Below are 24,186 nucleotides of genomic sequence, written 5' to 3'. Positions count from 1 at the left end.
CAAACAGATCAGAGAAAAGGAGTATTGCCTTACTAAGAATAAGCACTTGGATCTTGCTGATCAAGAAAAAAAACACCACATCTCATTATTATTTTTTTTTTCCTGTGTATCTTTCCACAGCTCTTACGACTGTCTTCTTGATGACCCCTTCAAACATGATTGGCCTAAACTTCCTGAACTGCCAGGCATCAATTATTCCATGGATGAACAGTGCCGCTTTGATTTTGGCGTAGGCTATAAAATGTGCACAGCGGTATGTCCAAGGCAGTCATGGTGAAGACAAACGTCCATTTAGCAAGTTGGTGTCTGGCCTTATTTAAAAGCTGCAATATATGCATTTTCTCCTAATTGAAGAGCAGTTAATGTAATAGTTTAAACAGATCTAGAAAGAGGAGAGAGATATTTATGGATGGAACACAGTCCTCTGGGTAATTTGGTTTAACAGTCAAGTGGACAGCAACACAGTCCACATGACACAGACTTGTGGTATTGATCCTAAGGAAGAAGGGAAAAAACCTCACTTTCTTCCTACTTCTTTGCGTCTCCACCTTTCTTCACGCCACCAGCTCAGGACTAGAGGATGCAGAGAATAAGCAGTGCCCTTTTCTTTATGAAGATACTGTACTTGTGGCTGTTCATGTGTTTGAGATGAACTGACTGGGTGGGTTGAATGCTTGTCTGAAAAGTATTAATAATCTAATTTTGAGTTTCGTCTCATAAATATTCTGCATTTCAGTTCCGAACCTTTGACCCATGCAAGCAGTTGTGGTGTAGCCATCCAGATAACCCATATTTCTGTAAGACTAAGAAAGGACCTCCACTTGATGGCACAGAATGTGCCCCTGGGAAAGTGAGTATTGTGTTTTTGCTATGTTTAAATTGAAGAAGGAAAAAGAAAAAAAAAAAAAAACAAAACAAAAAAACCCAAACATTTATTTGGGTTGAAGGGCACAGGGGAAGACAAGGAATTGCCTAGCATCCCCTGGATGGAGCCAGAGGAAGGCAAAAGAGGGAGCTGTGCTCTCCCTTCTTGCTGTTCTGTGAACAGTGAAGGTTTACCATAGTACAAATAAATTTTGGACATTGAAACCATAGCCCACTTCTAGCCTCCCTCTTCTGTAGCCGTTTTGTTATGTTTTTTTGTATTCTTGTCTCATCTGCCAAGTGTCCACAAAGTGCCATGAGCAATCGATGGTAGCAGATAATGCTGTCACTGTAGGACTGCTTCTTAGTGCTTGTGTTCCAGACATCCCATAGCTAAATATTTGTGTAGGCTTGGGATTAGCTCTTTTTTTTTTCCCTTTTGTATGCCCATTAATGGGTGTCCTGCTGCTAATTCATTTTTAATTATAAAATTATGCTCAGATAAATGTTTGTTTAGCAGATTTCCTGTATTTTGGGATACACAAAAGCAAATTATACCAGCTGCATATGCCCTAGCAAGCATCAAAAGTACACACTGCTCAGTGACTAGTCGTCTGTTTCAGCCCATTTGTGTAAGCATGATATTTGGCCACTATGAAGGGAAAAGAAAACCAACAATACACACTATTCCTCAGCAAAATGTTTATCCTGCTAATATTCAGAACATTAAAATTACTTTTTAAAGGTGGTAGCGACTAAGACTCAAATGATACAAAGACTTATTTAAGTGGAGAGTGGGGTGGAAAATGTTGAGCTTCCTGTATCCGCCCATGGAACGATTGGGGATCAGGTACCCTCAGACCCCAAGTACATAAACCCTCACTCCCTTTGTCCTCTGGAAAGTCCCTGCTTGCAGTCTATTCTTTCAGATGTCCTTTCTCAGCCCATGCGATCACCTCTGTATTCTTTTATATTTTACCACATTTATACAGTTGGTTTGTTTTTAGTTTCTGTTCTCATCTGTTTTCCTTGCCCAACTTCTCAGTGGTGCTATAAAGGTCACTGCATGTGGAAGAACACTAACCAGCTGAAGCAGGATGGCAGCTGGGGACCCTGGACAAAGTTTGGCACCTGCTCACGAACCTGTGGAACTGGAGTTCGCTTTCGAACGCGCCAGTGCAACAGTCCAATGTAGGTCTTCTGTCTAGATGGTAGTTCCAGTCAAGTGGAATTGTTATAGGCATCAGTTTAAGTGACATTTATGTTTTGTCTGCCAGAATTCACATTCTGTTCAAGCCCCTTGAAACATGGCTTTTTGCAGGGAGCCAGGGTCATTTTTGGAGAATTCAAGAATTTCCAAAGGAAAGCCTGTGGAAAACCATCCCGAGGTTGATAGTTGATGTGTAAGACAGTCAGGAGTACATACTGTGTGCCCTCAGCAAGCTGCAGGGTAAACCTAGATATTCTCTAACTGTAAATCAACTATCGGTAGCATATATATGCTCATGTATTACTTCTGCATTTCAGCCTCTGCACAGGCAAGCACAAAGGTTATACTGCAAGTGTGTAGCTGTGCCCTGTAACTGCTCTGGTTCCATTTCTGTCACTTCATACCCCTTTTTTGCAAAATCGTCTCTTAAAATAGAATGAAATTTCACTTAAGAAAGAAGAAAAATCCCCAGACCTAGTGTCCAGAGGGTTTTAGAATCTCTTGAATATTTTCTCTTCACAGGCCCATTAATGGAGGTGAAGACTGTGCTGGTGTCAATTTTGAGTTTCAACTTTGCAATACAGAGGAGTGTCCAAAGCACTTTGAGGACTTCAGAGCGCAGCAATGTCAGCAACGCAATTCCCACTTTGAGTATCAGAACAGCAAACACCACTGGCTGCCATATGAACATCTGGACTGTAAGTTCTGTTATTTGCCTTTCTCACAGATCAGTCCTGGAATCTCACAGAGCTTGTGGGGGATCTTGTTCATTCAGCCATATAAAGACTAGAAATAACCAGTGTGTCAGTGAGTGGTGAGACTAAAAAGCAGGAAAAAAGGATGGCCCTAGAGGAAAAGGGGGGATGCCATGTGAGACAGTTATAATTTCCCCAACCCTAGGCTAACTAGCTTCCCCTGAGTTTCATCCTTCTCTTAGTGAGAACATGATGTAGCAAGAGGCTTGAGGCCCTCAGCTCCTGCTGGAATAGCTGGTGGGTTCTAGTAGCATTTAACACACTGCACTGGCAAGCTCTGGCTCTCTGCTGTTGGGGCAAAGCATGTAAAGCTGCTGGCTGGGTCGTGACAGACTCTTCCTGCCCTCTGTTCCATGTGGCTGTTCATCTACCTGAGTGCAAAGTGTTAATGTTTAATTGTGGCTGCTGCTAGTTACTTCCACGGAAAGTATTAACAGTGTTTTTCTAATGGCACTACTTCAGAAGTCCTTCTTAGCATTTTCCAGCTCTTATAGATATGCCTCAGCCTGATTCTGTCAGTCTGCATTGCTGACATTAATCCTAACCTAGTAGTTAACCTTGAGTGACAAGTACAGCTTAAAGCACAAAGGCAGCTTCCTAGCTCACTGAAAGGAGCCTCTTCAGAAAGGAACTGATTTCTGGGAGAATATCTCATAGTGATAGGCCCATAATTCACAGAAAAGCAGATAAGTTGCTTTTTGTCCCCGCACAGCTGTCTGTTTAAGGTCCTTTCTATTTCTGTCATTCTGTCTTCGTTCCTTTAGTGGGATATTTTCCTGAAGCACATCTGTATTGCTGTTAATTTATGCAGTTACTTCTCTTTCCTTGCTATGCAGCTAATAAGAGATGTCACCTGTACTGCCAGTCCAAAGAAACTGGAGATGTTGCTTATATGAAACAGTTGGCACATGATGGGACTCGCTGTTCCTATAAAGATCCCTACAGCATTTGCGTTCGTGGAGAATGCGTGGTGAGTGACAGCTTCCCAAGGTCATTATGGAGCTTGAAATGTGCTGTTGTGGTTACCAGCAACTTTGGAACCAATCTGCAGAACTCCATCAAAAATGCAGAGATGGACTTTGCAGATGTTTCTGAATTAAATATGTGCAGCATCATATTTCTCATAATTCCTTGAGATTTAAATTAAATTAGAGCAATAGCACAGATCTATTCCATGGAAATAGTCCGCTTCTCTTCGACTGATTGGTTAATTTGCCTTTTTTGTACTTAGTTTTGTGTCTGAAAAGAATTGTGTCTATTTTTCTGTCTTTACCATCTTTCTTAGTCTTGAAGTACAGTGACTATAACACAAGAATCAATTCCTGTTTTTCACTTGGAAACTATTATCCAGTACCAGATTTGCAAGTAATTTGTGTTTAAATAAAATCAGTCAGTGTTGTGTGGTAGTTTGTGCATTAATTTTGAGATGGCTTCCCACCACAATTTAAACTTAGAGCCAATGACAAAGCCTTCTCTCTTTTTTTGGTTCTTCCTCCTGCAGAAAGTGGGTTGTGACAAGGAAATTGGTTCCAACAAGGCTGAAGATAAGTGTGGTGTCTGTGGTGGAGACAACTCTCATTGCCGAACTGTGAAGGGAACCTTCACCCGCATTCCCAAAAAGCTTGGTAGGAATCTCATTTTCATGTATCTGGATAGCTTTTCTGTTGCCTCTGGTGTTTCTGTCATACTTACTGCTTTGGCGGACTGGTCAGAAATGCAACCTACTTTAAAGCAACAAAACACAAGTTGTAAACTAATGGTCAAAAGTAGCGTAGTTATTGATAAAGAAGTGACATCTTTAAAACAGTGTCATATCTCTGTCCTTTGAAGGACTTATTAAAAGAAAGCTTGATTTGTCAAGTGTATCAAGAAATACCATGCAGGGCATGTTTAGTTGTTCTTTGCAAATTCCCAGCCAGACAATGCTTGTGAAAAGTGGGGATACGCTGAGTTTAGCAAAACAAAAATGCACCATTCTTCTAACAGTGAAATGCAGAAGTCGTCAAGGCACTTTGCATAAGACTAACTATACCCTGCCTCTGTCTCTGTCTGTAGGAGGACTAGAGGAAACTTTTTTTTTTCCCCCTTTAAGCTTTTCTCAAGTTTTTCTTCTCACAACAAGCTTTAAATGGAAGTCTGAATTTCTGTGCGTATGAAATGAGTGTGTGGATCCTCATGTCAAGTTGGTTTTGTATGATGCTTTCTCACAAATTCTAGCCCTTTAGTCAATAATAAATTCAGGTGAGTTCTGAATCAAATATAAAAACATTTTGACAGGAATCTGCATTTCTAATACCCTTTAAGTTATGTGGCTGACATGCAGTGGAATGTACAATAGCATTCTGCTAGCTCAGAACTAAGAATGACCTAGATAAAATTTTCAGACTGTACTTTGGGGTATTTAGCAACACATTACGTATCAATAATAGTTGAAGATCTCCTTGGACTTCTTCAGAAATTTCTATTTAGTCAGTTATTTGTTAAGCCAGGGCAGTATGCTCCTGTACATTTTGCTGTGACTATTTTGTATTTTCAGTCCGGGGAAGCTACTCAGGGATACATATCTCCTTTATGACTGTGAGCAGTTATTTCAGGACTAGAAATGTCTGATAGAACTAAGTGCTTTAAGACAGAGTGGAGAAAGGCTAAGGCATAGATTACATTAATATCTGCAGTAACAGTTTAGAGGCTGGTAACTGCTGCCATGAAGCAAGCTTTACTGCAGAATTAATAATTACTATTGGACAGTGAGCAGCCGAACTGAACTTGGACGAAGATAAGTTCATGTGCAACTGGAAATAAAATACTTTAAATATTTTGCTGAAAATACTTATTAATTATTACTAACTAATTGGAAAAGTTTACTAATTGTAATTATCAAACTACAGTAGAGAGCCCTTCTGAAAGGGACGGTTCTCTGGAGGCTGATGGGTTAGACACCCAATAATGCAAGAATCACTCAAACTTCAGCAGCAATGGACTTAGGAGTATAACTTGAGCCTCATATATAGGCCTGTGTATTTCTGGACCTGGCAGCTACTGTGCTTTCAAAAAAACAAAGAAGTGCTCAGCCTTCTAAAAGCATGGCTGATTTTTTCACTAAAATTTTTGGGAGCAGAGAAGATATTCATGTCACAACTCTGAATCGAGTCCAGTAAGAACTTTTTCTCATGAATCTGGTTTCTGTTGTCTACACCAACAGTTTGCAGCTCCTAGCTGTGGTTTGCATCACTCTCACTCTCTGGGAGATGAACAGGGCAATCCAGAGGCCAGCAGTGGCCAAAATGTGCTACTGACCCCACCACGTTCTGGCTCAGCATTTCTGCCTGTGGGCCAGTGAGACCCACTGCATTGTCTTCTGGGGCGCCAGCATGTGACTGGATGTTTGCACAGTATTTTCAGCATCTGGAAAGCATGAGAACTCAAAGTGACAGTGCTAGGAGAGAGGTCAGGGAAGATAGCTGTTGATCAGCCACTTAATTGGAAATGTTTAGGAAAGCAATAGAAGCATTTATGAAATGTTTATTGTTTTACAGTAACTTTGGCAATCTAGTCATTAAAAAGACTAATTGACCTCTTCCAACAGGAAAAGATATAAGCAAGAGGTGCCAAAAAGAATTCAAGTTTCTGGAGAATGAAATCTGCAAGTATCCAACTTAAAATCACCTACCTGAATTTTCACTGGTCTGACTTTCATTGACTATTAAAATTTACTAGATGTGTCTAATTTTGCTTTAAATGCATGGGAACATGTAACATAATTCAAACTTGTAAAGACCATCTGGCTGACAACATAGTCAATGAAATAACAAGACTTGGCTCCCATAGCACTAATTACAGGCATTCTATTTAAGGGAAGACAAGAGGAGCATTTACTTTGCCCAGAGGAGCACGCAATATTTCCCTTTCTGAAACAAATGAGTCTAAAAATATGCTGGGTAAGTTTCAAGTGCTTGCAGAAAGAAAGGCATCCATGGCAACTTGAGAGTTTTTGATGCAGTTCTCATATCCATGCAGGCATTGACAGATAACGCCAAGTCAGGCAAAAACTTTGTTTCATATGCCCAAAAGACAGTAAATGAAAATATTAACAAATGCTGTTTGTGCAGTCACTCATCAACCAAGAGCACGATTTTACATATTCATTTTCTTCACTTAGATTTTTTCCAGGGAGCTGGAGTATGTCAAGCATATGACAAACTACTGATGCATTGGTTAGTCCCAGAATCCCCAGGATGAAACAGAATTACTGAAATGCTTACATCTTGTGTTTGCAGTGCACAAATACTGAAGTTTTGTTACATCTACACTGCTTCTACAAAAGGGCTGGATTACTCAGGAAGATTACATAGCAGAGTACGAAACAGGGAGGAACTTACTCAACTCTTAGAAGAGGGATCTACAGAGATCATAATTAAATTTGAAGCTGTTAAACATAAAGTAATAGAAATATGAAAATACCATGCACTCAAAACGCTTATGATGCTCCTGTTTTAAACTTGATATAGAAGTACCTGGAGACAGGTCCCTAGGCAGGATTTTAGTCTTCCTAATGACAATACTTACTTAAGGTGACACTAATTACCTGTGGCTTGGACTGATAAAAAATTGAAATTTAAACTAAGAATTATTTTCTTTGGGAACAGCTTTTTACTTTTAGCTGTAGAGAGCTGAATTCAGCCCTCTTGCTTAAGCAGTAGCAATGTAATTGATGCATTTTACTTTCAGAGTTGTAAATAGTTTGCATTCACTTCCATATGGACAAGCCTTTTCTCATGTGTAGTGACAATACACTCTGTCCTACGCCCACCTTTCTCTAGTCTTTGATGTCTCAGTAGTAAGCAGACACACTTAAGACATTACCATCTAACATGACAGTAAGTAAACTCAAATCTAACAGCCTGGCTGATGGGGGATTTGGAAAAAATAACCAGGAAGACTTGTGGGTTTTCCCTTTGTATGCTGAGAAACATAGGAAACATAATTTTGCCTGAATTGTTCATTGATATGGCCTATAGCAGTGTAGCTTATTAAGAGGCAAATAGATTTGTAGCTGGTTTCTCTTCTCTCTTTGAAAGAGGAAAAACACAGGGAGGTCCTGTCAAATATGTTACAAAACTATTTGCTCAGTTTCTTTCTGACAATGCTGCTTAGTTGAAGATGGATGCCCTCTTCTGCAAGTAGAAGCTGGATAATGTAGTGTACTCTTAACCATGGCTGTTACTTCTTCCCATCTCTGCTTTCTCCGTTGACTACTACACATGACAAAGGGTACCTTAAGATGTTTGATATTCCTCCTGGTGCTCGACATGTGTTTATCCAAGAAGACGAGGCTTCTCCTCACTTTCTTGGTAAGTATTTCTTTCCTCAGGTGTGGCTTTGAGGCATGATGAGAAGGACAGGGCAGTCATGCAGAAGAACCTGAGAAATGAGATAACCAAATTCAAGCATTTAGGGTAAATACATGCATTCAGAATTGCATGTTAAGACCTGAGTCCTACACTGTAAGCTCAGCAAACAAATATTTGAAATATTTGATTGCAAGATTAGCAAACAAATATTGAATTCTTCGAGATAGTAAACTCATCCTATTTTGCATGTTTGCTAACAAAAGCTTATCATAACTCACATTAAGACTGGCGCTGACAGTGTAAAATATATGTATTCTATTATGTGAATCAAATTCAGTGTGCTTAATTATTATTATTTGCTGCAGATTGTAAGCAATAGATTTTAGATGGAAAGATGACTGGGGAACTTGTGATATATTTGCAGTCTGTTTCATTTCAGATTTTTCTCATGTTCATACTGTTCTCAGTCCATTACTTACTGCTTACCATTTTCTCATGGTTAAGGGATTTTTAGCTCACACGATATGGATGAGATCTTCCATGGATTTTAATGACTTTTTAATCAGCTCCTTATGTGCTAGGACAGTGTCTGAGTTGTAAACCCTTCAGGGAGAGGTTGATTAGTTATTACAAAGAAAATTAGAAAAAGAAAATTATTACAAAGAAAATAGAAAATTAAAAACCAAACCAAAGCAACCAACCAACCAAACAAAATTGTTTCAACTGCGATGATGTCAAATAGGGAAACATGACTTTTGAGGTTCAAGAGCTTTGTTTTGGACCAAGCATAGCTTTGCTTTGGCAACAAATGTCTTCGCGAAGCTACTTACTGCAGAGCTCGTGCATTTGCATTACTGTAATCATAGGAACTTGTAAGATTTCTGCATAGATTTTATAATGTTTTATGGTACACTGAAAAAAAGGTGTACAACAGAATAAAGAACAGTACATTTTTCAGCTTTCTAATATATTGGCTTCTAATTGGAGCCTAATAATAATCCCCATACTACATGACTTCCAGTGTGTAGTACAGGAAGCCAAAACCAAGTGGTTTCCCAAGGGTTCAAATGCCTCAGCTCTTTACTTACTGATTTTAGCATTTGGTACATACGTACCCAAATGAAACTAAAATGTGATGAAAAAGTTCAATTTTTGTAATTTGAGGAATATAAGAAGTACACTTCTAATCTCCTGAGGGGTCTGTTACACTAACAGGCATTCCCACTAATACTGATTTTGGTTACATGCAAATAAGGAATGACAGGGGATTCTAAAGATTTGACCTGAGTTCCTTGAGACTACCTGTGCTTCTTGGGAGCTAAGCTAATGCAGGAAATGTGCACACTACATAGGAAGAGGTATCTCAATCTCTCTCTAGTTCTCTGTCTATAACTAATTCATGTGGACAGGGACGTACAAAATTGAAGCAAATATCCAAAGGTACCTGCCATCAAACTGGAATTTGGAGGCTGTATGAGATGGTCTTGGAGGGTCTTTCTCTGACCTAACACATCTACAGCGCTTGCATAGTGCATTGGGGTTTTTTGCAAAGGACCATCTGTAATATCTCCTGTCAAGTTTCACGTAAGTCACTGTGATTGCTGACAATATGATGGGAGGCACGACTGCCACTGTTTTCAATCCTTTTAGCAATTAAGAACCAGGCTACGGGACACTATATTCTGAATGGGAAAGGGGAGGAGGCCGTATCACGATCTTTCATCGACCTGGGCGTGGAGTGGGAATACAACATAGAAGACGACATAGAAACTCTCCACACTGATGGGCCCTTGCACGATGCAGTGGTTGTGCTGGTATGTTAACATATCAAGCAGTGGGAATATGGTGGGTTTGTCTTAAGTTAAAAAAGTGCACGGCCAGCATGGAGCTTGCGCTGAGATAAAACAGTGCGGTGCATTGCCTCTCTGGAAGACTTGTGCCAGTGAGATGGCTGATAGGCTGAAACCCTTGTCTCACTAGCTGTTACCCTCTCATAAACTGCTGCCTGTTCACGCAGCGGTACCATGTAAATCAGAAGCCAAATATTGCATTTCTGACATCAGTGGGACACAACCAGTGGACCAGAAAAGGCATGGCATATCAAACCATGTTTGAGACCAGCCCTACTCTTTAGCCAAGTAAATGATGTGGCCACAACAATCCTTTCATCCTAGATGATGGTGTCTTACTTGACCAGCTTAGAATGCTAACATAGAAAGATCTCTCATTTTAAATGGCTCTGTGTTGATCTTACTATGGTTAGTTCTAACTGGGACGATGAAAACCAATTTTTTTCCCTCAGTTAGTTAGCTAGCGGTTTCCATGTTTCCCATAAGGGCCAGGCCTTGGTTTCTTTACTTTGCAAAGAAATAAATAATAGCTCTGGTTTTGTACCACTGTTTACATTTGCTTATTAATAGATCATTCCTCGGGAGAATGACACAAGATCTAGCCTGACTTACAAATACGTCATTCATGAGGACTCAGTACCAACTATCAACAGCAACAATGTCCTACAAGAAGAAACAGATACTTTCGAGTGGGCGTTAAAGAGTTGGTCACAGTGCTCCAGACCTTGTGGTGGAGGTAAGCAGATGAAATAGCACCTTCTAGTAGTGAATGACAAATCACCAAAAGTAGAAAAGTAAAAGGTGGGTGAAGTGAATGCTTTAGGAATCTTGGGCTTCCTTTTTTTAAAAGCAGCTTGTTATTTTGGGTGCCCACACTTAAAATATCCTAAGTGCCTGACTGAGTTAGCATCACACTTCACGCCTAGGAAGAAAAAGTCCTTTTTAAGTATTGAAATTCAGCACCCAAAGCCACTTTGGAAGTACAGACTCAGACGTTTATGCTACTGAACCTTCATTTTGCTCATGGTATGTACATTACACTTATGCAAAGAACGGGCAATGCTAATGTTAAAAGTAACTTTAACTCTTACATAGAGCAGTGGAGTAGGTGATGTGTGCTGGTAGCAAGAACACTAACTTGAGACTTGAGTTCATTCCTCGGTTAGCTGGTGACCTGCTGCTTGTCATTAAAGACCTAATTTCTCCCCTCTCTGTGCCATGATTTGTGTGTAACACAGAGGTAAGACTAAGGGGTTGTAACTGTCCCTTCTGGCCTTAAAGTCATATCATGGTGTCACATGATAGCACCCACAGAGTGCTGTGTGGCAATCTCAGGCTGGACAACTGAACAAATTGTGAGAGTGTTTAAATATATCATATCTGTCATGTAAAACCATTTTATTAAAACTTAGACTGAACCCAAAAATTAAAACAAGGATGTTTTTCCTCATTTTTCTGAAATATTTTCCAGGGTTCCAGTACACCAAATATGGGTGTCGCAGGAAAAGTGATAACAAAATGGTTCATCGCAGCTTCTGTGAAGCCAGCAAAAAGCCAAAACCCATTCGCAGAATGTGCAATCTTCAAGAATGCACACAACCCCTGTGAGTACATCTGGCATAAAGATGTAAAAGATTGCTTGTGGTAGGTGTGGAAGTTAACCCAAGCCAAATTCAATAGGGTGCTGATAGCCTTCTACACCAAGTCTTGCCAAGTCTTGGGAAACGGGGGAGGTGCCCGAGGATTGGAGGAAAGCAAATGTAACTCCAGCCTTCAAAAAGGGCAAGAAGGAGGACACGGGTAATTATAGACCGGTCAGCCTCACCTCTGTCCCTGGGAAAGTAATGGAACAGCTTATCCTTGGTGCCATCTCAAGGCATATCAAGGATAAGAGGGTTATTAGGGGCAGTCAGCATGGCTTTACCAAGGGTAAGTCATGCTTGACCAACCTCATAGCCTTTTATGAGAATGTAACAAGGTGGATGGATGATGGCAGAGCGGTGGATGTGTCTACCTTGAGTTCAGTAAAGCCTTTGACACAGTCTCCCACAGCATCCTCACAGCTAAGTTGAGGAGGTGTGGTGTAGACAATGGAGTAGTGAGGTGGGTTGCAAACTGACTTAAGGAGAGAAGCCAGAGAGTGGTAGTCAATGGTGCGGAGTCTAGTTGGAGGCCAGTATCTAGTGGAGTGCCTCAGGGGTCAGTACTGGGGCCAATATTATTCAATATGTTCATTAACGATTTAGTCAAGGGAATAGAGTGTACTATCAGCAAGTTTGCTGATGACACTAAGCTGGGAGGGGTGGCTGACACGCCAGAAGGCTGTGCTGCCATCCAGCGGGACCTGGACAGGCTGGAGAGTTGGGCGGGGAATAACCTAATGAAATTTAACAAGGGAAAGTGTAGAGTCCTGCATCTGGGCAGGAACAACCCCAGGTTCCAGTATAGGTTGGGAAATTACATATTAGAGAGCAGTGCAGGGGAAAGGGACCTGGGGGTCCTGGTGGACAACAGGATGACCATGAGCCAGCACTGTGCCCTTGTGGCCAGGAAGGCCAATGGCATCCTGGGGTGTATTACAAGGGGGGTGGTTAGTAGATCGAGAGAGGTTCTCCTTCCCCTCTACTCCGCCCTGGTGAGACCACATCTGGAATATTGTGTCCAGTTCTGGGCCCCTCAGTTCAAGAAGGACAGGGAACTGCTGGAAAGGGTCCAGCGTAGGGCAACAAAGATGATTAAGGGAGTGGAGCACCTCCGTTATGAAGAAAGGCTGAGAGAGCTGGGTCTCTTTAGTTTGGAGAAGAGGAGACTAAGGGGGGACCTCATTAATGTTTATAAATGTATAAAGGGTGAGTGCCATGAGGATGAAGCCAGGCTCTTCTCAGTGGCAAACAATGATAGGACAAGGGGTAATGGGATCAAGCTGGAACACAAGAGGTTCTGCTTAAATTTGAGAAAAAACTTCTCAGTGAGGGTGACAGAGTGCTGGAACAGGCTGCCCAGGGAGGTTGTGGAGTCTCCTTCTCTGGAGACATTCAAAACCCGCCTGGACATGTTCCTGTGCGACCTCACCTAGGTGTTCCTGCTCCAGCAGGGGGATTGGACTAGATGATCTTTTGAGGTCCCTTCCAATCCCAAACATACTGTGTGATACACTGGAGTTCCTATGTTATGGATGGGGTTTTTTCTACACGTATAAGAATGGCTACCCATCTTATTGAGTGGTTTCATCACAAAAATAATGTATACTAAGGGCTGCTTGACCTGGCAGCTGTTTGGAAAACAGGTAAAAGTTGTGATGGTTTTTTATTCATTTTCAATTCCCAGCTGGGCAGCAGATGCGTGGGAATACTGCACGAAAACCTGTGGGAATTCAGGCTACCAGATCCGTACTGTGCGTTGCATTCAACCTCTTCATGATGGTGCAAACCGCTCTGTCCATTTCAAGTATTGTAGTGGAGATCGCCCTGAGAGCCGCAGGCCATGCAATCGAGTACCATGCCCTGCACAGTGGAAAGCTGGACCCTGGTCTGAGGTAGGCAAGCAGCAGTCATGAATGAGCACCTTACCCTGGCGACCATCTCATGCCTCCAAACTCAGATCTGTGCCTGGGCTGAAATCTCCCAACTGCACTGGACAGAGTTTTCCAAAACCTGATGATCTGCAGCAGATAATGCCTGCCAGCTTTATGGGCTTTTATAGGTCTCCAGACTTTTGCAAAAAGTAGCAGAGGAAATATTCCCAGTATCAGATACACAATCCTGCAAAACAAACATTGAAATTTTGCTTGTTTTTCTCCAAGTCTCCAACTTTTCACTTCCTCACTTCTGAAGACAGCGTAACATTTTTTACTAACTTGGACTGTTTTGCAATCACAGAATTTCCGCACGTGTTGATATTGTTATAATGACTTAGGACTGAAAGCTGAACCATACAGCTAACTCAGTGAACACTGAGTTTTCTCTATCCCTTGTATTCTTTTTATATTACATTGTCAAGATCAGGTATCAACTACAGGAAGAATAAGTAGCAAAATTCGCAATATACTCTGATAATAAATTTAACATTACAGAAAGCAAGAACCAAGGGAAATACTGTCCTCCTCCTCTGCGTATTTCTCCATAATGTCAACCTTCACTAAAGGCTACTTTCAAAACTAATTGCTGGGGTGTATAGCCTGAACTGAAAGCCAGCCTTGGGTTATTTTAGACACATTCGTTTGTGCACATTGCTCAGAAAGCTGAATGTCCTGACTTGTCATTGCTCAGAAAGCTGAATGTCCTGACTTGTCCTGTGTCTGTTCCATAGTGTTCTGTGACCTGTGGGGAGGGAACCAAAACCCGGCCAATCATGTGCCGTGCTGGTGACCAGTGTGATGGAGAAAAGCCAGAATCAGTGAGGGTTTGTAAACTCACTCCCTGTAATGGTAAGAAAACATCTTAAAATCACTGCAGTAGATGAAAGTAACCATTCCTTGTCTCAGTGCAGCCTGTATGGATAGCACAGTGTTGGGTAGGGATACTAGACACAGGTATCATCCATTAGGCCTAGATAAAAGCTGAACTTTCTGTGTTCATGTGTACATGTTTCTAACACAAGGTAGAGCTTATGCTTATGAATGGGAAGTGTGCCCACCAAACTTGTACTGTATTTTAAAGACAATATACTGTCAGGTGACAACCACACAACACCATTCATCTCTTGCATGCTAGAAAGTACACCCTTCATTGGAGATTCTCCTGCTTTTTTCTGGTTAAACACGCCCTGTTATTTAGTCCAGCACCTTATTGATACTGTAACTCCAGGTGATCAGTGCTTCTCACACACCAGGGTCTCTCTTGTAAACATGCTGAAATAGGGCGTTTAGACATGTTGACCATTTGCAAAAATTTGTGCTAACAGTGAAGGTCAATCCAAAGTTCAGCCTCTAAATCCAAGGGTAAGTTTTGCAAGCCTGCCAATTAAGGGGGAAAAAAAAAAGAACCACAGAATGTGCGCATTACATTGCTCTCATATAATTTTTTCGAACAGATTTTCAAGCTTTTAATGGCAACAAAGCTTTTCTTCCTTTGGGTCCATGCCTCTTAGATTTGGAGTTTGTTTTTTTTTTTTTAATCCCTCATGGTAGTCCTAACATTCTGATCACTAGGTGGTAGAAAAAAAAAAAAAAAGATCAAGAGTTCTTAGAAGGCACGGCATGTTTTTTCCTAGAGTGAACCTAACAGCTTCCCACACGTCTGGTAAAGGCTTTTGCTCGTATTTGTCTTCTCCCAGTGAAAGAATTCTGAGCAGAAAACAGTTCTGGGAGCAATGAAGAGTTATGAAATGGTGTATTCACCAGGTGGGAGCAAACCACTATCTGTGACTCTACAAAAATGTACAAGATTTAAAATTCTGGTTTTCTTTGGTGATAAAAACATTTCCAAAACTGAAAGAAATAAGGCTGTATCTTCGTCAAACTATTAAAATAGTTTTTATCTCATTCTTTAAGCGTCAATTGGGATTTTCTTGGATAATCAATGTTAAATTCCTGCCTTTCATAATTAAGCAGCACACAAACTTTTTTCTCCATGTGAGAGTACTGTATCTCTTTCTCTCACCATACTCAGAGCCAAGTGCCACTGACTTATAAAACCTACTATCCACCTATATTAGATATATGCAGTTGATTACTTTGTACAGGCCTTGTAGCTGAATCATGCTGGTGAATACTGTATTCTTAGCGTCTTGAGTGCTTATTATATAGCCCATCTCACATGCCCCAGAGAAGGAAGGATTTCTACAGTTACATGTAAGGGGGGCCTAACAGGGCTCTGAAACCTGAGGTACATTTCTTAAAGAACATAGCAGTGCATCACAGGAGCTATTAAAAAAAAAGGAAATAATGACGAGGGAACTGCACTGATCTATCCGGCTTTGATGCAGCAACCTTATAGCACAACCTGAGCTTTATGAAAATGCTGTGAACTGCAAGGGCATGGACAGCTAAATCCAGTCCCTCATACCTTTGACAAAAACCACAAGGTCCCTGGGGATTCTCCTCCTCAGAGGGCATGGGCAAGGGCATGGGCAGCTAAATCCAGTCCCTCATACCTTTGACAAAAACCACAAGGTCCCTGGGTATTCTCCTCCTCAGACAGACTACATCCAACTCCTCTCTCTGAGCTTAAACCTCCCTACTCTGCTCAGGGTTTTGGGCCATAACTTTTACCAAGCATTGGGATTTTCAGGCTCTGCACTAAGTAGCTTAACAGTATTCTTTCAGACCAAATGGTCTTTTTTGCCATACTTTTCTGATGTGGTTTCTACCATGTTCAGTGTTTTGGGGGAATACAGCTAAAATAGCAGGAATATCCTGTAATATTTATGCAGATCAGCTTTTTATGCATGGCATTTCTTTACTTTTAGATCTATACAGCCTTGATTACAATTTTTAGTTTCAGGGCTTTAGACTTAGCAAAGCGTTAGACTATATCAGGTGTTTTTGACAAATTACTGTTTAAATGCAAGATTGCTGAGAGCTTAATCTTCATGAAGTAGTCATGAACATGCACTACAGTTGGTGTGACTTCTTTTGTGCTATGTGGCATATCAGCATTTCTCTTCTGTTTCATGCAAAAGCATGCTTGCATATGGGAGAAGAGCCACCAGCTCTTCCACCACATGCCTCAGTGGAGCTGTCTCGTAGCATGGAAAAATTAGGACACCTCCCATAGATATTTCACCGAAACTTCCTGTGTCTCTGTGACTAGAAGGAAACAGGAGACAGGATTTTATCCTGCAGGTCCAAAGCAATGATCTGAACAATAGTCATGTTGGATACATGATGTTACCATCAAAATTCTTCTTTATCTGTCCAAATTTAGAAGAATGAATTTTGTGGCACTTGCACAAATAGATGAGCTCCACATAAGAGCCTGTATAGAACAGACCTTGAGAAGTCTTTAGACGAGCTATCCCTGCTTTGCAACACAAGATACAGAATGAATAAGAAAGCACCAGTCATTTTAAATTTTCATCCCTAAATACCAACTTTCAGCTCAAAGCAAGATTTCTCAAGAGGATGCTGCCAGGAAGGAATGTACTTAGGCTTCCCATGATGTTTGTGTCTATTCTGAAATCTAATGTGAAAAGTTTTGAGTTGATCTAAATTATTTTCTAGTAGCTTCATCTTCTAAAGACTTTCTAGGGAGCCGATATGCTTTCTTGTGTCTTCTGCACTTAGTTACCATGAAGCATGAAACAAATGGTGAGAAGGGGAATTTTTATTGTGAACATCAGTGGAAGGATACAAGCACTTACTTACTGAATAGGAAATGGTTGGCTAGGTTTTGCAGGATTAACCTAATTTTTTTTTTTTAAAGGATTATATGAGTATACAGCTCCAAGATTGTACTTATGGAACCTACTTAAAGGAGATAAGTACAAAACCAAATCTTCGCACTATCACTTGAGTCATGAAATCTAAATGATCACAAAGCAATTTCACAACAATTAACCAGGAGAGAAGAGGACCAGATAAGGTGCCCTGTCACTTATGGAAAGGCAAAAATAATTGTCTGGTACCTTCTGTTTTGGTTTCTCACTTTAGGTGATATTATTTGCTTGACTTACATACTGATATAATTGCAGTATGTTAATAAGATGACTGCTGTAATTTTCCAGATCAGGTGCTTTCATTTACACAGTAGCATAATGATTGTTCAAGATATGATGCAAAGATTTGTGTTTCAATATTAGCTTTTCTAGTTTAGATTAAATCTGATATAGCCCTCAAATTGCCCACGCTAGATTCCTGCTGAAAATAGTCTTATAGAGCCTTTGTGGCATACATACATTCCCATGCAAAGTTGCAGATTTAATGCTAGGCCTGTCAAGAACCAACAAACATTTATCCAAGGAAGCACATCAGGGAAGCATGGAAAAATTTTGTGTTACATGCTGCATTCACATCATTTGCTTTTTATAAACAACATCCCACAACCCCACTGACGTATATGTGTATAATTTTACAGAATTCAGTGGAATTAAGCTGATTTACAGTGATTCAGAGATTTGGCTATGGTTAATATTTTAAAACAGGAAAACTGGATTGCCTAACATACTATTGACATGTGGTGAGGCAGCATCTGTACACAGGTGAAAAAAAATCACAGTACAGAAAGTTAATTTCAGAGCTTAAGTGGTGTTACATGCCATCTGTTGCGCATTAAAATGTTGACTACGTAATTGCTAACTATGAATGGAGGACTAGACATGAAACAGATCTTCTCAATAGCTGGGGTTAACTTTTGGCTTTTCCTGTTATAATTTGGCATACTTCTATTTTAAGTAAAATCCGTCATTACCATTTTAAGCCAGCTACGGTATCTTAGGAAAATTCTGTTAATGGCAACTTTTTGCCCCAAAGTGTTTGAATAGTGACTGGATGCACCAAGCTGCTCATTTGTCCCCACTGCTGGTTTTATATCCTGTGAAGAGTTACATGTTTGTAGGTTCCTGATCTGATTCTGGAGTGCTGCTAGGGCCTTGGTATCCAAATTAGGAGACTGAGGGGAGACATAGATGCCCTGTATTTCTCAAGAGTCCCAGTTGCTGGGCTGAGTCCTCTGTGGGAGAGAGACATATTCAGCTGGAACACAACACCAAAATGCACAGTCTGTTTTGAGGGTCCCTGTAGATGTCTGTGAGAAGGTAATTACCCCTCTCTGCCTACAGATGCTTTGACTTGAAAACAGCAAGATGACTCTTCTGAGTAGCATTGACCTGCTGCAAGGCTGGACCAGGTCACCTTCTGAGGAACCTCCCTGCATTATCTTGTTGGGTGTTCATGCCACCAAGGCACATCATATTCTTAACTACACAGATAAATAACAGCATAAGTGAGTGGTAGGATGAGTTAGACACAGGGAGGAGAGTAATAAGGAAGTATTAAATCTCCTCGTTTTAAAATCTGCCAATGGTGCAGGCCATTTCAAATGTTTGGAGCCAACCTTCAATCTTCTTCTGTGCTTTAACACTGCTCTGCTCAGATACAAACTGAGAATTTGACTATTTCTGTCAAATGAGTAAAGTTTTAATTGAAACAGTTTCCCCTACAGAATACCAAACTATGCAGGGAACATGTACCCTCATACAGTCCATACAATAGACTGCAAGACTAAGGACAGAAATTCTCAACAGTGCCACCTGCTCATGAATGCTACAAACTCTCAGTGTTTGTCCCAGCCCTGGTGTTCCTGGTTTTGATTGCGGGGTGACAATAAAACTCTGGCAGATGTATTGTTAACCCCCTTTCCCCCCACTTCTCCTTCAGCCACTCCCTCTCCCCTCTTCCCACTAAGGACAGGCGATTGGGAGGGAAAGAAGGACAGAGAGAAGAGAGCTGGAAAAATTAAAAATGTTTTACTAATGCTACTAATAAGAATAGAGAAGATAATACAAAATAAACAAAACCGATCTTGAAAGTCCCAGCAACTGCAGAGCCAGCACCCGAAGTCCTGGATTGGACTCTGCAGCCAACCGGAGCTGGATTCAGTCTGTCACTAGGCCTCAGTTCGCAGGGACGACTAGCATGGTCTTCTCCTAATGTCGGCCATAAGCAAAAAGGAAAAGAAAGGGACAAGATCCTCATGATCTCCCATTTTTATATGAAGTATTCACATGAATGGAATGTTATACAGTGTTGGTCAGTTTCTTGGTCACCTGTTTCTTATTGCCCCTCTCGCAAGATGTATCCATTTGTTATCAATAACTTCTCATTCCATTGCTATGTTTACCAAAACATGTATCTGGTTCTCCAGGAAAATGCAGCTAATATGAAGGCTTTAGCTGACAGGCAAATTCACTAAAAGAGAAACTTATTTTTTAACAAAACCAGGACACCTGGTAACAATAAAACTTAGGACTTCATCTCCGAGTTCATGTGACAGTCTGAAGGAGCCTGAGTACTGATGTGCTCTTAGCTCAATATCAAATTCTTAAAGAAACTTTGACATTTTTGAGACCTCTGATAGACCTTTGACCTCTTTAAGATCTTGTCTCTAACTGAAAGGAACACCACACACAAGGCATCTGATGCCTGACCTATCTGTTAAAATTCAGAAATATATTTTATCCAACTATATAACCTTTTAGTTTAAGAGATCATATAAAAGGCATCTTTGAGAAATATTACTTGGGATTTCTTTTCTTTAAGGGAAAATTTAATTGTTTTTAATACATAATGTTGATAGATGATATCCTCAGGCTAGAATTGAAGGTGGTGTGGGCTGGGTAGAGCTACATCTGGCCTGGTGTTTGAGAGCTCTAGTACCTTAGCTCTGGAAATTGTCTGTAGCACTCTGCAAATCTAACATGCCTTTCCACAGCTCTTTGAAAACGTCAGCTTCTGTGCACATCAGAAGCAAAGTGACTGCTGATTTCTTTGATACCTGACTAGGGTTATTTTTTAGGGTGGTGGTGAGTTCTGTCGGGGGATGAAGCATCTCAGGTTACATATCCAGAGTAGCCCATCATTTGGGGAATATAGTGAGAACTTTATCTGTGCCCGTGTAAATGCTGTCTGGGCATTTCAGTGCTCTTCACTAGCTTTACCATCAACATGATGTTTGTTTTGCAGATGACCCCTGTATGGGAGACAAATCTATCTTCTGTCAAATGGAAGTGCTTGCACGTTACTGTTCCATCCCTGGCTACAAGAAGCTGTGCTGCGAGTCCTGCAGCAAGCGCAGCAGCACCCTCCCACCACTGTTCCTTACCAAAGCTGCTGAAACCGAAGAGGAAGTGATATTTGATCAAAGCGATCTGCCTAGGGCTTTGATGATTCCAATGCCCTTAGTGCCGTACTATGCACAATTCATGCCTGGGAGAAGGTCCCTGGGCAGGCTTCCTTTTGCAGAAGAGGATACAGATACACATGTCTTCCCATCAAACAGTAAGCCCAAAGGTTCTGAATTGCCGCAGTGGAAAGCTCCTCAGGCAAGGAAGACTTCTAGGTTGTTTGCTTTGCTACACGAGTCACCTGCCAACAGCAGCGGTCTCAGTCCTGGTAATGGCCTTGCTTTGGCACCAGCTGTTCCTGTGGTACCAGCTAATAAAACTGCAGCAGGTGGTCCTTCTCCATCGAGAACCTCAAGGAAGAGCAAGAAGCATGTTGACAAGGGATGGCCTTAGAGGTCCTCCACTGTGGAAAGATGACTGTGAATTCTTCATGGACGATAGCCATTGAAAGAGGCTTTGTTTGGCTTGGGGTTTAACTTCCTTACTTCTGGACACTATGGTGCATGCTGCTTTCCACAAGCAGTACACTGCAGGTCATCAACTTATTTTCCTTGTAAATACAAAGAAAAAGAAGTGCTGGTTCACTTTGTAGTTGCTCCCATCCTCCTCCCACGCTGCGTTATCTGGTTAGCTTGAATGCATTGGAGGAAAGCACCAAAGAATATTCCTAACAGTGAGCAGAAGTTGCTGAAGGCACCAGTCAAGCTCCAGTGCAGAAAAGGGGCCCTGACCTCAGCACTCACCTCCTTATTTTTACGTTTAAACACTCACATGTAGAAAATGCCCCACCACAAGAAGTACGAAATGTTTACACTACGCAAAATACTTTTGCAATGGAACAACTGAATCCATAAGACTTGATTTGCTCATTTATCCATATGCATGGATATTGTATGAGCAAATTTGCAGCTGTTGTGTAAATACTGTATATTGTGGGAAATCAGTATTATTTTTAAGAGTTTTATGCTGTGAGACAACTGTTTACCTGTCTTGCATTCTGAACAATTGCTAGGTGCCTGCCATTGAGTACTGCCTTATTTACATTCCAAGAGTTGATTTTTAAAGCAGCATTATCATAAAAGGAGGAGTTCTGTTTTCATATGAATTACATCTACTGATACTAGCAAAGGGGGTTTTTTTGAGTATCAGCAATGTGATGCTTTCTTGTGAAATGAGGAAAAAAGTGTAAACCTAAAAGCATGAGTCTACATATAGCCACTAACCCAGATTTAGACATTTTAGTGTAATTGCAGTCACAGGTTGGAAAAATTATTTTACATGCCTGTGCAATGAACACCTGCGGCCTACACTGAGCAGGTTGTTCCTTCAGTTTAAGAGTAGCAGTGCCGTCCTTTAAGTCTCCTTTTGTCTGAGAGATCAGACCAGTGTAGGGAACCATGTATATACTGTAAGTACTGCAATGTTCAGAAGTCGAAATGACCCCTGTTTTCAAGATGATCTGTTTGTTATTTCTGAAGCTGAAAAAGCATCACAGCAATAGAAAAATATATTTTTTTTTCTTTTCCTACTGGAAGCATTGATTTAAAAGTGGGAGAGATATTTATTTTTTAGCATGGTTCACCTCAAAATCTCCGCAACCACAATGCATCTGACTGCAATAATGTACTACTAATTTATATCAATAACAATCTTGTTCACAGTCACATTCACCAATCACACTCTCTCCTGTGTGTTGCTGTAAAGTACTTGTATATAGGATGGAGAACTAAAGCTATTTATTAAAAGTTGAATTCTTGATAGTATTTTATGTACTTAATATTTACACTAAGGGCAGTTGACTATTCTTTTTACCAAGCTAAAATAGAAATATTTAATTAGATACCTGTACATGCTATGTCTTATGGATAGAACAGAAATTTAAGCTAACTACTGTAGAGAAACTGTTGATCTTATTCTTAAAAAAAAAAAAAGGCTTATGACAATTTTTTATTATCAACATCTTTAATTCCTAAGTAGGCTATTAAAATTTCATGTTCACTTTTTGCTTGCCCATTTAAAAGTCCTCATGACTGACCCATTTAAAGAATATGTGCCTCTGAAATTCTATAAAACAGATTAGGACTCTGAGGATTAAATTATAGAAAGAAACATCTGTAGTGATTAGGTGGAATCACTAGGCTGAAATAAAGATGAAGATTGTTGTCAGAAGACCTTCAATGTTACTGACAATATAGCTGGATTAATTCAGTTCAGGGAAGTATATGGCCACACTACACAAGATGCATCTTGTATCATCTAACCCACTGAAGTATTGACTTGACACCTCTAAAGATTGGCTGCTGCCTTTCTGCAATGCCTTTGAAGTGCCAATAAATTAGTATTAAACAGATTGCACAGACAATCCCTGAGCCTCAAGCAGACAAATAAGGTGTGTTTGAAATTCCCCAGAAGTCAATTTCTCTTTTCTCTCTGTCTTTATTTTTTACATATATACAGTGTGGGTGTAGATAATCCTTGTACCTTTTTGATTTCTTTTCTACCAAGCTAATTTCTCTTTCTACAAAGTGTACACTACTGATACTGTTTGTTGTATTGGGGAGCACGTAGCAATAAAATCCTTAACAAGTCTTTCTATGGTTTGATTCACATGGGAGGGTCTGTTTTTATTAAGTTTCATCTTCTGCAAAATAAAGGACCATTAACATCACAGTTGTGACCTTTACCGTTTTGAAAAAAAAGTTCATTTGAATTAAATATTTAACTTGATTTTTGAAAAACGAGGTCCTCATTTTGCTACTGGAGAGTGCAAGTTGCAGAGAAATTTGGGGAAAAGAAGGAGTGCATTTCCTTTCATCCAAAGACTTCCTGGTATATGTGTGTGTGTCCAAACCTTTTATCAAGAACGTGTAACGTTTTTGTCTTTGCTTTTTGAGAAAGGGTATCTAAGGAATTCCATGCCAGTCAGAGGCAGCTGCTCTTTTCTTGTTTAGCTATTACAGAAGTGTTTGCTGAGCTGATGAGAGGATTTCAGGTCTGCTCCAGCCACTAAAGACTTCCAATCCCCAAAACTCACCCATGTTTCTTTAGTACAGGTGCACCTTTTAAAGAGAGTTCTAGCCTTCTAGTCCATCTCTCTTTAATAATGTTTGAGACCATCCACTCTAAAATGCATCCTTTGATATGACTGCTGTGTTTCTCATTTGACAAGTGCAGGCATGCAGCTGTAGCTGGTATTTACCTGAAGCCACAACTTCTCTGTGGCCACGAGATGGTGTGACACAGGGGCAAGTCGGGATACATCATGGGCGTGTGTACTTGTGGGCTGTCACACAGACCCACTGAGTCACACTAACGCTTAAGGAAGGGAAGCAGCTTGTGCCATTGTGCCCCATGCTCCAGTTTCACTGCCTGAG

General features: G+C 40.6%; 1 protein-coding gene across 10 annotated transcripts in view; it reads left to right on the top strand.

Moving 5' to 3' along the window:
- Positions 1–23,480, top strand: part of ADAMTS3 (ADAM metallopeptidase with thrombospondin type 1 motif 3) — a 164,529-nt gene extending 141,049 nt beyond the window's left edge. For 5 of the 10 annotated variants that reach the window (XM_065061654.1, XM_065061649.1, XM_065061650.1 and 2 more), the window contains 15 exons: positions 121–253; positions 737–850; positions 1,910–2,055; positions 2,597–2,772; positions 3,666–3,799; positions 4,331–4,454; positions 6,416–6,472; positions 6,684–6,767; positions 8,100–8,180; positions 9,831–9,994; positions 10,601–10,766; positions 11,502–11,634; positions 13,358–13,565; positions 14,339–14,456; positions 20,652–23,480. In XM_065061654.1, the coding sequence (XP_064917726.1) occupies positions 121–253; positions 737–850; positions 1,910–2,055; positions 2,597–2,772; positions 3,666–3,799; positions 4,331–4,454; positions 6,416–6,472; positions 6,684–6,767; positions 8,100–8,180; positions 9,831–9,994; positions 10,601–10,766; positions 11,502–11,634; positions 13,358–13,565; positions 14,339–14,456; positions 20,652–21,205 (2,392 nt within the window). In that variant the 3' untranslated portion in view covers positions 21,206–23,480. Of the gene's footprint in view, positions 1–120; positions 254–736; positions 851–1,909; positions 2,056–2,596; positions 2,773–3,665; positions 3,800–4,330; positions 4,455–6,415; positions 6,473–6,683; positions 6,768–8,099; positions 8,181–9,830; positions 9,995–10,600; positions 10,767–11,501; positions 11,635–13,357; positions 13,566–14,338; positions 14,457–17,394; positions 20,631–20,651 lie in introns of those variants that run through there. The other 5 variants (XM_065061655.1, XM_065061651.1, XM_065061652.1 and 2 more) reach the window with 5 other exon arrangements.
- Positions 23,481–24,186: the final 706 nt, after the last annotated feature.

The sequence above is a fragment of the Columba livia genome, chromosome 4 (genome assembly GCF_036013475.1).
Source record: "Columba livia isolate bColLiv1 breed racing homer chromosome 4, bColLiv1.pat.W.v2, whole genome shotgun sequence".
NCBI lineage: Eukaryota > Metazoa > Chordata > Aves > Columbiformes > Columbidae > Columba > Columba livia.
This window is presented reverse-complemented; position numbering and strand designations above follow the sequence as displayed.